Below are 14,969 nucleotides of genomic sequence, written 5' to 3' on the forward strand. Positions count from 1 at the left end.
TCTATCTATCTATCTATCTATCTATCTATCTATCTATCTATCTATCTATCTATCTATCTATCTATCTATCTATCTATCTATCTATCTATCTATCTATTTATCATCTATCCAGCCGCTGGGTGGCAGTAGTGGTTTTGCTGTCATTTTTTTAAATCGCAGAAGAAGAAGTAAACCGGAAAAACGTCGCTGCAAAAGGACGTTCGTGCCTTTCCCTTTCGTGCGGTTTGTGCCGTTTGGAAAGATGCTGACCAGTATCACTAACGTGCTGAGAGCTTGTGTTCAGAAAAATGTAAGTTTGCATTTATCACGTGCTGCCTCGGTGACGCTCTAAATGACAGTTTTCTCTCTACAACACGGCAGAGTCTGCCTGCAACCGGACTGTCAGCGGTCTTTATTCTGACCTTGTAGCGCCCGATGAAAGCGAATGTAGCTAACAAATCCACAATGATTCCGTTTATTTTAGTGTTTTTGAGTTAAGAAGCCTCGTGAGTTTAGTTGTGAGTAGTGTTTGCTCTGGTTTTATAGAGCCAGACGGTGCAGTTTGACTTTAGCTGCCAACAGGCAGCCAGCTAGCTAAAAGAACTTGTTGTTCCAAAACAAGTCAGCCCAGCTCATCATCACAGAAAAATGTGTCATGGACGTTTCTTCTTCTACGGATGGCAGTAAATGCAGATGTTTTTAAATGTAAACATTAAAATCATTGAAAGCACTCACAGATGTTCTTTTAGAATCAAAACTTGACCGACATCCCCAAACTGTAACTTCATTCATAATAAATGCAGGTTTGAAATTAACGCTAAATATAGTTAAACTGGATTTTTTTTTGTAAATTGGCAAACTGTTCAACGTTTAAAGGTAAATTGAAAAGGGCGTGCATTTATATTTTTAATGGAACAGTATTGATGGTGAAAAAAAAAATCGGATTGTTGTCTGCGTTTCAGGGAGCTGCTGTGGTTATGTCAGCACGCACCTACGCGGACTTCACATCCCAGGCTACATTTGAGATCAAGGTACCATTTAATTACTAAAATGTTGAAATTCATGAATGGTTATTTGAGTTATTAAGGGTGTTCTTCTTTAAAATGGTTTTCTTAGAAATGTGACCTCCACAAGCTGGAAGAAGGCCCGGCTACTCAGGTGGTCATGACCCGGGATGAGGGTCTGCAGTACTACCGCGTCATGCAGACCATGAGACGGATGGAGCTGAAGGCAGATCAGCTGTACAAGCAGAAGATCATCAGAGGGTTCTGCCACCTTTACGATGGACAGGTTAGAACTATTCAGAGTCCAACGCAGTTTTGACATGAATGTTTTAGTCTAGAATTATAGTTTATTATTAGTATAATAAAGTGTTACATTGAACCCAATGTCAGAATTACTTACTTAAAATAATTTGTGTCCACATACATCAAAGCCTTGTTTTGTTCGCAGGAGGCTTGTGCTGTTGGGATTGAAGCATCAATTAATCTGACGGATCACCTGATTACCGCGTACCGTGCCCACGGCTACACCTACACCAGGGGAGGAACGGTGAAGGAGATAATGGCTGAACTCACCGGTGGGTCTAGCAGATGTAGGGTTTATCTCCACGTCCCCCAAAGACCAAGAGCTATTGGTTCATGTGTATGCAGCAGTGTTTACCATAAAAATCAGAATGTCTGAATTAGGGTTGTCACAGTGTGAAAATTTAACCTCACGGTTATTGTGACCAAAATTATCACGGTTTTCGGTATTATCGCGGTATTTTTTTTTAAAGTGTTACATTTTCAGACAACTAAATAAAACCTGTTTATCAGGAAAATATTGTCCTCAGTTTGTGTCTAAATTTTGCCTAAAATGTGTTATTTTGTAGTTATGTTGTTTGTTTACATTTTTCCCCTTTAGTGTTTAAAATACCAATATTTGCCCATAACTTCCTATTTTTTATCTGTTTGATGTCATCATTTTAAAAATATTAGATCAGATGATACTCAGTACTCAAGTAGCCTTCTAATCAGATACTTTTTTACCCTTACTTGAGTAATAAACCCTATATCAGGAAAGTATTGTCCTCGGTTTGCGTTCTTCCAGTGAGCTTTGCAGATTTAGGAAAATGTCATCAGGCAGTAATCATTGTTAAATTCATAATTATTCTCGGAGAGAGACCAACTCTTATCTGCCCCTGGGAGCCCCGTAATGCGTAGCGTCATTTCAACATGGGGGTGTCCGCGACACGGTTTATATGCAGGTAGCGGCGCTGCGGCTGCTTTATATAGCGACTCGTTGCATTCTCCCTCAACCCAAATCCTCGGATCACGCACTTTAGCTAAAACGCTAACGTTAGCTTGCGTTGAGTTGACTGTAGAGTTGTGGGTGATGGTCACGCAGATGTGTCATGAGATTTGAAGCGTTGCTGCCTTTCACACACACTTTCTGCACGTGCTGCAAACAGGATAGCCGTCTTCTATCAACTGTCCCTCGACATTCTTCAAATATCCAAAAAATGCCCGTACTTCCCACTTTGTCTTCTTTGAGGGATAATAAATGTCCTGAGCACTGCCGTCTCCTCCTTTGGCCATTATTTCAGCTTTAGCTTCAAGAAAGTTTTGGCTGTAAACAACAAAGCGCGCATGTGCCGCCGGCAACTTCAGCAGATGATACGGTGGCTGGTAAGGGTCACCGCGCCTACACCGCAGCCACGGTAATCCACCGAGATAATATAGTTTTTAAAAACAAGACGGTTATTGTTATTGTCAACTTTTTTACCCTACACCGGTTACCGTGACAACCCTAGTCTGAATCTTTGTTTACTAGTTGGTGGTTATAGTGTAAAAGTGGAACTGCAGGCGCCATCTAAACTCTGAGACAACTGAAACAGATCAGAGTAAAGTCAGAAAATACAAACTAAGTGCAAACATAAGATCTTTTAATATTTAGGTTAGAGTTTTTCTGTTCAGACAACTTTTTAACACAAATCACTTGACTCCCAGATGTTATTAACATCATTATTTTTTCTTCTATTACACAGGCAGAAGAGGCGGCATTGCAAAGGGGAAAGGAGGCTCCATGCACATGTACTGTAAACATTTCTATGGGGGAAATGGGATTGTCGGAGCTCAGGTGTGTAATGAATGTCTCCTGGCAAGGAATGTTTTCAATGTGTTAATTTTAGTCTAAAAAGCTGTGACTCATATTTTACTGTCATATTTACTACAGTTGAGTTTACTGCAAGCATGTTTAATGTACTTAGGATCAGTTATAATACCGTGGTGTGAAAAACTATTTTCCCCCTTCCTGATTTCTTATTCTTTTGCATGTTTGTCACACAAAATGTTTCTGATCATCAAACACATTTAACCATTAGTCAAAGATAACACAAGTAAACACAAAATTCAGTTTTGAAATGATTGTTTTTATTATTTAGGGAGAAAACAAAATCCAAACCTACATTGCCCTGTGTGAAAAAGTAATTGCCCCTGAACCTAATAACTGGTTGGGCGTCCCTTAGCGGCAATAACTGCAATCAAGCGTTTGAGATAACTTGCTACGAGTCTTTCACAGCGCTCTGGAGGAATTTTGGCCCACTCATCTTTGCAGAATTGTTGTAATTCAGCTTTATTTGAGGGTTTGATGATCAGGAAGGGGGCAAATAGTTTTTCACACCACTGTAGATCTGAATACAGGAAGCATGCATGGGAAGTAAAAATTTATATTATATATATTTATCTTTAGTATCTGGTGAAGTAGACTGAGTGGCTGCGCTTTAATCCTCCTCAGGTTCCTCTGGGTGCAGGTGTGGCTCTAGCCTGCAAGTATCAGGGCAACAACGAGCTGTGTGTCTGTCTTTATGGTGATGGCGCTGCCAACCAGGTGAGGCTCAGAAATGATGCATCAAACAAACTCGGATTGGAATCAAGATAGAAGCTGGACTAGCTTATAGCTGAGGTTCAGTAAAAAAAAAAAACATACCTGTTTTGTTTGTCATGTTTAATACGGGTGTGTGCTTGCGTGCGTGCATTTTACAGGGTCAGATTTTTGAAACCTACAACATGGCCGCTCTCTGGAAGCTACCCGTGATCTTCATCTGTGAGAACAACCGGTATGGGATGGGTACGTCCGTGGAGCGAGCTGCAGCCAGCACCGACTACTACAAGAGAGGAGAGTTTATTCCAGGACTCAGGGTACGGTTCTTCTTTCAACCTTTTTCTCACTGAAACGTCACATCAGGGTGGCTTCATGAAGATCAGATAAATACTCTCACTGCCTTTAGTTTCAAAATATCTGTGGTCAATGTGGAAGTAAAACGGAAGTCTGTTAGTTTTTACACGACTGCAGACACGGTAGTGGTTGGGTTTACTACAGGTATGTAGAAATATGTCACCTGGAAAATAATTTAACCTAACATCTAAAACTAGAGCTGGACAGCTTCTGGTCTGTCCAGTTCAGAGTTCTGGTTCTCCTTTAGCTCTGATCTGCTGATTCTGGTTTTAGCTGAGTCATATTAGCCGTGTGTGTGTGTGTGTGTGTGTGTGTGTGTGTGTGTGTGTGTGTGTGTGTGTGTGTGTGTGTGTGTGTGTGTGTGTGTGTGTGTGTGTGTGTGTGTGTGTGTGTGTGTGTGTGTGTGTGTGTGTGTGTGTGTGTGTGTGTGTGTGTGTGTGTGTGTGTAATCTAAACTTCTGACCTTCGTCTAGAGCTTTGAAAGTTTGTGAAACTTTTTATTCGCATAGCTACAAAACTGAGACAATCATGTTAAACAAATATGTAAAATAATCAATTATTTCTATTAACTTCTCCTTTCATCCTAATGCTGAATTTATTAAAAAAGAAAACAAAAATTCAGGTTTAGCACCTTTTTTAAAAGGTTGTGGTGCTAAATAAATCTTATCAGCCCTACTTTTATTTTCTCTCTTGGTTAAGGATGTGATTATCTCTGTGGGAGTTAAGGATAGGCTAATTATAAGCCACTAGACTTCAACCTATTCCTTTTTTCGGTTGCTTGATTACTTTAATGTAAAATTGATAAATTGATTTTTTTTTTTGACCCAAATAAAAATATCTCTGTCTGTCTGTCTGTCTGTAACTTTACAGTTGTGCTTATTTTCCCTGACTTGTGTGTTTCCTGTTCAGCTGTGTACATTATTATGAGTGGAAGGTGCTGGAACATCCTGAAAACACATTGAAAGTGCTTGAGAGCTGTTAGAACCCACATCAGGCTAAACTAGCTAAAGCTGTAAATAAAGAGATTGTTGTTATTAAGTAGATGATCTAAATTAACTGGAAGTAAAATTAAATTGGAATCTTAACACAATCCCAAACTGTTTTGTTTCTTGCTAGTTTGGTAGAATTTACTCTTATTTCTTCCTGAAATAGTCTCTTATTTTTTCCTGACTGTTTGGGTTTCTGTTGGTCGTCCAGGTGGATGGGATGGACGTTCTGTGTGTTCGGGAGGCAGCCAGATTTGCAGCTGATCACTGCCGGTCTGGAAAGGTTTGTTCAAACACCGAATCATTAAAATCAGACACTGTTAATGATTTTCTCTAAACTATTTTTGTTTCACCTCCAGGGTCCAATTCTCATGGAACTGCAGACGTACCGCTATCACGGACACAGTATGAGTGACCCTGGAGTCAGGTGCATGAAAGCATTCCTGATCTTGTACTTTGTTGCCATCAGACACAACGGTTTACCACTGTCCTGCTGCTAGGGTTGGGCATCGAGCATCGATTGGAACCGGTTCCAACTGTTAGTTTTTCCCAGAATCGTTCAAAGTTACTTTTTTCAATTCCTAGTTTCGATTCCTAGAATGCCGACGGAAGAGGAATCCACAGCCGATCTCCATGAAAAATAAACGTGATCTGCAAAGTGTAATCAACGCTTTTCAGAGCTGATCACAGCTTTTACTCCGTAATGTAAACTTTAACTCCTGCAGCGTAGAGGAAACGTGTTAAAATACGTCAACACGGTGGACTTAATAGAAGCTTTAAAGAACAAACTCTGGACGGTGAGGTGAGTTTGTCTCACTGCAGAAATATAAACACACGGAGCGTCAGCAGTCAGACGCAGCCGCTCACCAACGCGTGTGCGTGTGTGTGTGTGTGTGTGTGTGCGTGTGCGTGTGTGTGCGCGTGTGCGTGTCAGAAGGCTGAACAATAACCTGTAGAATAATTAAAGTCATCATGCTAGAGAAGCTTCTCTGTGGTGTAAATAATAATAATAATAATAATAAATCACACACAAAGTTGTGAACATTTTAATTTCCTTGCTGAACTATTTCTGTTGATTTTTAATGTTTAAAATCTGTTAGATTGTTACTGACAGCAGCTACATTTAAGTTTCACTTCCTGTTCCGACTGAACGCTGCTGCAGCATGGAGGTGTAGTTCTCAGTCATCCTGGACATGATCATCCTGAGAGTTTTAGCTGAAAACAGCTGGACGTTTCTGGATATGTTGGAGACATTTAGCCTCTCATCCCAGAGGCTTCTTCCAGACTTTGGTTGTGGTCAGAAACAAACACACTGGTTGTGCTGCAAGTCTTTTTCTTTTTGTCGCCAAAACATGTTTTTGTCTAAATGAAGGTGATGTTATTGTTCATAGAATTAAAATTCATGTTGAAGTTAAGATTGTTTCATCAAATTGGACCTGTGGTTAGCTGGCTCATGTAAAACATGTCATGTCTTGAAAGAATCGGAATCGGGAATCGAAACGAGGAATCGGAATCATTCAAAATCAAACGATGCCCAACCCTACGGCTGCTGCCCCACGCTTCTGCCACGTTTCCACAGGAAAGAGCTTTCCTTCTCACCAAGGTGGTCTGGCAGCTGCCTGATCTCATCCTTAGGGTCGTCTGAACCAACACCGATGGTGGCTGTTGTAGATTTACACAATTTTAAAACACAGTAGAAATTTTTTAGTATCTTTTACATAAATTTAGCTATTTTTGATCACCTCAACTGCCTCCTCCACATTGAGAAGAGCTAGTTGAGATGGCTCAGGCATCTAGTTAGGATGCCTCCTAGAAGTCGCCCTGGTGAGGTTTTCCGGGCACGTCCGACCAGGAGGAGACCTAAAGTTAGACTCAGGACACGCTGGAGGGACTATGTCTCTCACCTGGCCAGGGAACGCCTTAGGATTCCCCCGGAGGAGCTGGCCCAAGTGGCTGGGGAGAGGGAAGTCTGGGTCTCTGCTTAGGCTGCTGCCTCCACGACCTGACCCCGGAAAAGTGGCCAAAACGGATGGATGGATTTTTGATCACACAGCACAAAGAGGCCAAACCAGTTTAAAATGACTTTTAGTGACCAGATGCTTACAGTCGGATAGTGTGTGAAAAGATGGTTGTAGCTGATCGCTGCACCGATCTCTGCTGTTTCAGCTACCGCACACGTGAGGAGATCCAGGAGGTCCGCAGTAAGAGTGACCCCATCTCCATGCTGAAGGACCGTCTCCTCAGCAACAACATGGCCAGTGTGGAGGAGCTCAAGGTAACAAACACTTCATCCTGTCAGGTGGACAGCCGTGAAGATTATTCCAAAAATTTTCAATTAAGTTTCCCCAATAACCTGGATCACTTGTTGTAATTTCCTTTAGTGTTGACGTTGGTTTTGTTCATTAGCTGCCTGTAGCCTTGCCTGTTTTCTGTAATCTTGTGTTGCGTCTGTAGGAGATTGACGTGGAGGTGAGGAAGGAAATCGAAGACGCTGCTCAGTATGCCACCACGGATCCTGAACCCCCCCTGGAGGAACTGTGCAATCACATCTTTTCCAACAATCCACCTCTGGAGGTGCGCGGCACAAACCCCTGGGCCAAGCTGAAGTCTGTCAGCTAAAGTTTGGGTTTTCTCAACATCGCAAAATTATTTTAACCCCTTCCTTACTGTCAATCATGTACACATGTCCCAGAATGCACCTTGAACTAGTGTAAAATACCCAGAGCATCAACAAAGGTTTTATTTTTACAACTTGAAACAATCAGAGCCGCTTCAGCAAAGACGTTTTGAGAATTAAGTTAACTGGAAAAACATCTGATGGTTTAAATTTGTGTGTATTTATTTTCCCTTCATGTCCCTTTACCGTAGCCTGCCCACTGACCTACAGCTGGACCCTGCTTCACTGCAGCGCTACTGTACGGATATTTAAAGGAACTCTTAGTTAAAAAACAAACTGCTGAACTCAAGTGTGATTTGTCAATGTTGCCAGAGTCTAAAAATTCTTCAGTTTTTTTTATTAAACATCAAAACGAGCCAAAATCGCTGTTTTAGACATTTAATTAGAAGTATGCTAAACAGGGAGGTCCTGCTGGTTTAAAGTCATTTAAGTTCGAAGCTACAAATAAAAGCATTTTCCTTGGCTTCTGTGTTTAAATGTTTGCAGCTAAGCACTTTGCATTTGTCATCATCAGCTCTTCTGTCCATGGGAGGATGTGTTGTGTCTTCTATACCTGGTTTTGTTTAGCTCCAAGCTTTGAGGGCAACTGAATAAATATCTGCCTTCATGTCAAACATGGTCGGATCTGTAACATGATTTTATTTTTTTATTTATTTTGCTCCAAGTGAGCAAGATAGTTAAATCCATCTGAGTTGATCGGTTGTTGAGTTATTTATGTTCCAACCATGTCACAAAAGCAGCAAGCTCCAACCACACGTGTTGATGATGTTTCTGCTCGTTAGGCAGAATCTGGGTGTTTTGAGTTTGTTATCCCAGATTTCAACCCAACCAGAACTCTTCAGTTTCAGCCTTTAAAGCAGGCGTGGGGAACCCTGGTCCTCGAGGGCAGGTATCCTGCTCATCTCTGCTCCAACACTTCTGATTCAGTGGTTGATTCACCTGCAGCTCATCAAGCTCTGCAGAAGCTTGTTAATCACCTACTGATTGAAATCAGGTGTGATGATGCCGGGATGAAACTATGCTGGATAGCGGCCCTCGGTGGACCAGGGTTCCCCACCCCTGATTTAAAGCTTCTCAGACCGAAATGTTGGGTTTAGTATCATCTGCAGCTTTATGGAGATGTTTTCATGAAACATTCAGAATTTAAGATCACTTTGTCGCAGTGTGAAAAATGTTTGTCATCTGGCTGTAGATTAATTTAAACTGAAAATTTTCTTAAAGTTTGTTACAGTCCTGGGATCAGAGACGTCCTTGTGAGGTGTGTGGGAAAAAAGATTGTTTTAAATGGCTGCTGTTACATTCAGGCAAAAGTGATTTATGTGTGAATCCCAGTAATAAATAATCTAAATATTCTGTTTGTGTACTTTTGTGTAACATGAAGTCAAAAGTTACTATACAGGGTGGGCCATTTATATGGATACACCTTAATAAAATGGGAATGGTGGGTGATATTAACGTCCTGTTTGTGGTATATGTGAGGGGACAAACTTTTCAAGATGGGTGGTGACCATTTTGAAGTCGGCCATCTTGGATCCAACTTATGTTTTTTAAAGAAATGTGATACATCAAACTTATTGGGAATTTCACAAGAAAATTAATGGTGTGCTTGGTTTGAACATAACGTAATTCTTTCATGAGTTATTTACAAGTTTCTGACTACTTATAAAATGTGTTCAATGTGCTGCCCATTGTGTTGGATGCAACCCTCTTCTCACACTCTTCACACACTGCCAGCAACACAGCAGGAGAAATGCCAGCACAGGCTCCCAGTATCCGTGGTTTCAGGTGCTGGATATATTGTATCTTCACACCATAGACAATTGCAATGACCCCAAAGATAAAAGTCTAGTGTGTGTGTGTGTGTGTGTGTTGGTCATCAAATTGGAGAATCATGACAAAGTTGATTTACCGTAAGTCCTCTAATACAGGCCCAGGCCTGTATTTGACTCAAGCTCATCAAAATCCAGGCCTTTATTGGAAGGAGGACCAGAATTAGAGGCAGGCCTCTATTTCTATTTGAGCAAAATGAACTAATGGTTCGCTGGAGTTTTTGACAATTAAAATTGCGCCCACATTTTCAAAGTTAAACACATTTCTTTTAACAACGGTAGTTTCTGCTTCAGCCCTCTCCCCCCTCCCCCTGCGTAGCGGCTGCAAACTCACTGATGCGCCTGCAGCCTCTCAGTGTTCCTGCTGCTCTAAACATTAAAATAATTATTTCATTTTCTGTTCCTCACTTCTGATTACCTTCAGTGGTGTCTGTTTGTTGCAACCACCAGGTACAAAAACTAACTTGTTTTTATTTGACTATTTTTCTGTCCTGCCTGTTTATTATCTTCCTGCATCTTCTCTCAATCCTAAAGAAAAACTGCTACCTGGGTTCATATATATTCACCTTATGAGTTACCTTTGAACTGCAGTTCTAAAAGATCTACCGACCGCATGTTCTCTTTGAACTTGATATCAAATTTTCGTCTCCTCTTCATCTCCGCATGGTTAAAGTTACCCTCGCGGTCTATCACTCGCAAATCAAAAGTGAGACGATGACACAACCGCCCCCGTACTTGCTTGTTATCACATTCCACCCGGCCACAATAAGAGACCGGCCATTATTCACCTCCGCCGACTCCGACACCGGCCAAAATATGAGACCCGGCCGTTAATTGAATACAGGCCTGTATTAGAGGATTTATGGTATTTCAGTAATTCCATTCAATAGTGAAACTCATATATTAGATTAATTCATTATCACAGACTGATATATTTCAGATGTTTATTTCTTTAGCTTTGATGAGTGCAATTGATAAGTAATGAAAATCCCAAATTCTGCAGCCATGCCCTCATTTGAAAAGCTAAAGTAGTTGTAATGCTATTTGTCCCCAGCAGGGGGCGGCTCGGGGCAATAGTAAAGACACTTCGCTTCACGAGAAGAAGAAAACAAGGAAAAGGTTGGAACGCACCTCCGTTTTCAGAAACGCAACAATGGTGTCTGGTACCAACACCAATGTAAAGAGGGACCTTCTCTGTGCTTTTTGCTCCGCTTTGCTGGTTTTGAGCTCGGTCACATCCGCAGAGGAAGGCGCTCAGCTGAAAAGCTCCCAGTGTCACAACTATGCAGGAGGACACGTCTATCCCGGAGAGGCTTTTCGTGTGCCTGTCTCTGACCATTCCCTGCACCTCAGCAAAGCTAAAAGTGAGTCCCTTTCACGCTTTCATTCACTATTGGACCATACTATCATTTCCCAAACGAAACGGTGCGGTTTTGAGTGGTTTCCTCTCCTGGGAACCTGCAGCAGGTCTTTGGTCTCACGAGGACAACATGTGCATTGATGCAGGCTGCAGATTAACTTGAGATGTCTGTGACACCTGGTCAGAGTCTCGTGCAATTTAGAGTCTTCCCTTTAATACGTCTCAGGCCTAAAACGTTAGATTTGTTAAGGACACGTCACTCAATATTTGACAAGATTGTGTGTCCCGCCCCTTTGGAACTGCTCCAAAGCCAGCAACACACACACACACACACACACACTTATGTGCTTATTTATTTAAATTATTCAGGTTTATAAAAAACATTTGGACACACATTCTATTATGTTCCAGTCACTAGTCATTTATATTTCACTATTGTAGTAATTCTTGCATGCTTTAATGAAAAAAGTAACTAGGTAGTTATTTTTCTTGGTAATTAGTTACTTTTATAATCTTGTAACTCAGTTAGTAACCGAGTTACTTTTTTGACAAAGTAATCAGTAACTATAACTAATTACTTTTTTAAAGTAACGTTCCCAACACTGCCAGGGAGAGGGAAGTCTGGGCCAATAGGCGGCTGCCCCCGCGCCCCAGCCTCGGATAAGCGGCTGAAGATGGATGGAAGAAGTATATTATGCAGATTGTGTCCAGTGACCTTTTAGGAAATATAGGGCCTCAAAACTCAGTGGATGAATCTCGGAGTAAAATTAGGTTTAGATATGTTTTTAACAAATTTGTCCTCAAAATTTACAACTGGACCCATAATCATTTCAGGACTGGACCCTAACAGTCATTTTTATAAACCACCACAGTGGAAGAACACTGAATCCGCTAATCAAACCAAAGATCCTAAATTCTAGCAGTTATACATGGATTTATTTTCACTTATTGAAATGACACTAAGTATAACATTTTTATTCTTACTTTGTTTCAAATAATTACTGCTTTGTTCCTATCCAGTTGGCCTTATTTGTTTACTGGTAATAATTCCATTCCCGGCTGGTATTTGCTGAACGTACGGACGGTGTTTGGTCTGTAAATTCAGTTTTAATTCATGAGTGCATGCTTGTTTGTCTTTCTCTCCTGCTTAAGTTTCAAAGCCTGCACCGCATTGGGAAGGAACAGCTGTCATCAACGGGGAATTCAAAGAGCTGAAACTGTCTGACTACAAGGGAAAATATCTTGTGTTTTTCTTCTATCCGCTGGACTTGTAAGTACCTTTTGAGGAACATGTCATGTAAGAACTTTGTGTCTGCCTGAATTTCAGAGCATATTTTGTGTATTTTTTCTCCTTGCAGCACATTTGTCTGCCCTACTGAGATCATTGCTTTCAGCGACCGTGTGCACGAGTTTCAGGCCATCAACACGGAGGTGGTCGCCTGCTCAGTGGACTCCCAGTTCACCCACCTGGCCTGGTGTGATATCCAATAAGCTGTGGGTCGTTGGTGTAGTTTGGTGTGTTTTTGCTCACCATTTCTGTTTTAACAGGATTAATACCCCTAGAAAGCAGGGTGGACTTGGACAGATGAAAATCCCTCTGCTGTCTGACCTCACCCACCAGATTTCTAAAGACTATGGAGTCTATTTGGAGGACCAGGGACACACACTGAGGTGTGCTTTAACATTTATCACCTTCATCAAGTGACCTTGTGTGGCTGTTTTGTTGATGGCATGGACAAACTGTCAAACACGTGTGAGGGATGTTATTTATTTCTGTGAGTTATACATTTAGCCTCTAGGTAGAGCTAATCTCCCATGTCTGTATGTTTGTCAGAGGTCTCTTCATCATTGATGACAAAGGCGTCCTGAGGCAGATCACCATGAACGATCTTCCTGTTGGGAGATCTGTAGACGAGACTCTGCGGCTGGTCCAGGCTTTCCAGTACACAGATAAACACGGAGAAGGTACATGAAGCTACTTTTCTTTCTTGTCTTTTATTCACCACATGGGTTATGATAACTGCCCTGTTTCCCCTCCACAGTGTGTCCAGCCGGGTGGAAGCCAGGCAGCGATACAGTAAGTAGAACCCAGACTGTGGTGATCTTTAGTGTCTAGTTAGTTTCGTCTGTTTAGACATTTCACTTATCGTTGAGCTCAAAGGATAGCTGTGACACTAAACCTTTTATTTGAATGAGTCTACTGATCTTACAAATTGGTTTTTGAAGTACATTACGTTTTAACATTTCATGATATTTAAATCCATTTAGACTTGATTATGGTTAGTATATGTGTGCAAATGTAAGCTATATGCATATTATATGATTTTCATTGTTTTAACATATTTTAAAAAAAAACTATTTCTGATGATGTGGCAGTTCACCACGATCCATTACATGTAGAGGAAACCGTGATTTTATATACGCATGCAGAGTTCTACCTCTTATGCAGAGGCTTAATTATACTATTGGGTGTGTTATTGGTATTTAATAATGTAATTTTTACAAATATAATCTTTGTAACCTCGCAACTCTGCACAGACAAAGGTGTGGGGACCCCTTTTGGGGGGGGGGGTCACAGAACCCAGTTTGGGAACCTGTGTTCTAGTTGCCTAATGTTTGATTTTTGATACGCATCTGTACTAATTTATCTAATTATTCTTCTACAGATCATTCCAGACCCATCTGGCAAACTCAAGTATTTTGATAAACGGAACTGAGTGACTTTTCCTTCCCAAGTTTGTGAAATCCGGCCAACTTCAAATAAAATGTTTTCATTAAACTCTCGTTTGTCTGGCTTTTCATTTTACTGAGTAGTTAAAGGGCAGAGCTACATCATGCCATTTACAGGTGATTCTCAAAAAATGTAAACATTCAGAAAGAGTTTGAAAGTTTTTGTCATTTAAGAAAGTGAAACTGTAGAGTTTCACTTTCTGAAATGACAAAAACTTGAATATAACGTTAATGCATCTATATGGAGTCTGTATAGATGCATTAAACATTATGTTCAAGCCTTTATTTCTTTGATCATTGCTCAAAGCATGCATGCTTTAAAGAGCAATACTCCGTTTCACCAGAAAGTAAAGTTTATTTATATTGCACTTCTCACAAAGAAAAGACAAAGAGGTCGCATCAAGACCATATAGAAACAAATGAATAAAGATCAGTAAAAACAGAAAAGATCATAATACAAAAAGAAAAAAAAAGATTTAAGCTAAAGCGATTTTAAATGAAAAGGTCCTTGGCTGCTTTCTAACCCCAAGAACCTGTGGTGACGCTGTTGTCAGCCCATTTCAAGCATCTGCAAAATTGTTTCTTGAGTCGTACATTCAAGATTGGCAACCTCGACATTCTGTCCATACATTTATCAAAAAAGATGATTTATTTCTAAATTTTGATGTTTATACCAATCTGTTTTCTATTTTAAAAGGGCTTGAGTTCTTAAGCATTAAAGGTGTGGAGCTGTCAACTTACGAATAAAGGAAGTTCATTCCAAAGTCGAGGTGCAACAGACTGGACGGAGGGATTACCTTGACTTCTGCATCTGGTCTCAACTACCAGAAGGTTCTGGTTTGTGGACATGAGGACCTGAGTTAAAGCTCACGGCTTTGACAGTTGACTGATCAGAGGAACCAGTCAGACATCAAGTCTTCTCAGAGTTTAATGGGAGGAAGTTATCTTCTAGCCAGCTAGTGATAGCTGATGAGCACAGATCGTTCATGGCGATCTGAACTTCTTTATTCATTCGATTAGTCAGCAGTGCTGTTGCGTCAGTGGCTCCAGTTAAACTGTTGTTTCTCACAGAAGGAACAGTCCCTGGATAAATATGAATGTTTAGTTTCAGAAGAAAAAGGTGTTGGAAATCAAAATGGTTAGAAATTCATAGGCTGCATTTTAAAGAACTGCCAGCATCTTTTAAATGA

The 14,969-nt window shown here is 40.8% G+C and overlaps 2 protein-coding genes across 2 annotated transcripts; both read left to right on the forward strand.

Annotated features, from left to right (window-relative positions):
• The first annotated feature begins 136 nt into the window (after positions 1–136).
• On the forward strand, positions 137–9,213 carry pdha1a (pyruvate dehydrogenase E1 subunit alpha 1a). Its single transcript, XM_015960790.3, has 11 exons — positions 137–289; positions 942–1,010; positions 1,096–1,269; positions 1,432–1,558; positions 3,008–3,099; positions 3,757–3,849; positions 4,005–4,160; positions 5,395–5,466; positions 5,543–5,610; positions 7,350–7,458; positions 7,638–9,213. Exons 1-11 carry the CDS (start codon positions 242–244, stop codon positions 7,800–7,802), a joined length of 1,173 nt encoding a protein of 390 aa, XP_015816276.1. The 5' UTR covers positions 137–241; the 3' UTR covers positions 7,803–9,213.
• A 1,559-nt stretch (positions 9,214–10,772) lies between these two features.
• prdx4 (peroxiredoxin 4) lies at positions 10,773–13,828 on the forward strand. Its single transcript, XM_015960791.3, has 7 exons — positions 10,773–11,053; positions 12,202–12,319; positions 12,408–12,524; positions 12,598–12,720; positions 12,884–13,014; positions 13,092–13,126; positions 13,716–13,828. The coding sequence occupies exons 1-7, from the start codon at positions 10,843–10,845 to the stop codon at positions 13,764–13,766; spliced, it is 786 nt and encodes a 261-aa protein (XP_015816277.1). The 5' UTR covers positions 10,773–10,842; the 3' UTR covers positions 13,767–13,828.
• Positions 13,829–14,969: the final 1,141 nt, after the last annotated feature.

The sequence above is a fragment of the Nothobranchius furzeri genome, chromosome 10 (genome assembly GCF_043380555.1).
Source record: "Nothobranchius furzeri strain GRZ-AD chromosome 10, NfurGRZ-RIMD1, whole genome shotgun sequence".
Classification (NCBI taxonomy): Eukaryota; Metazoa; Chordata; class Actinopteri; order Cyprinodontiformes; family Nothobranchiidae; genus Nothobranchius; species Nothobranchius furzeri.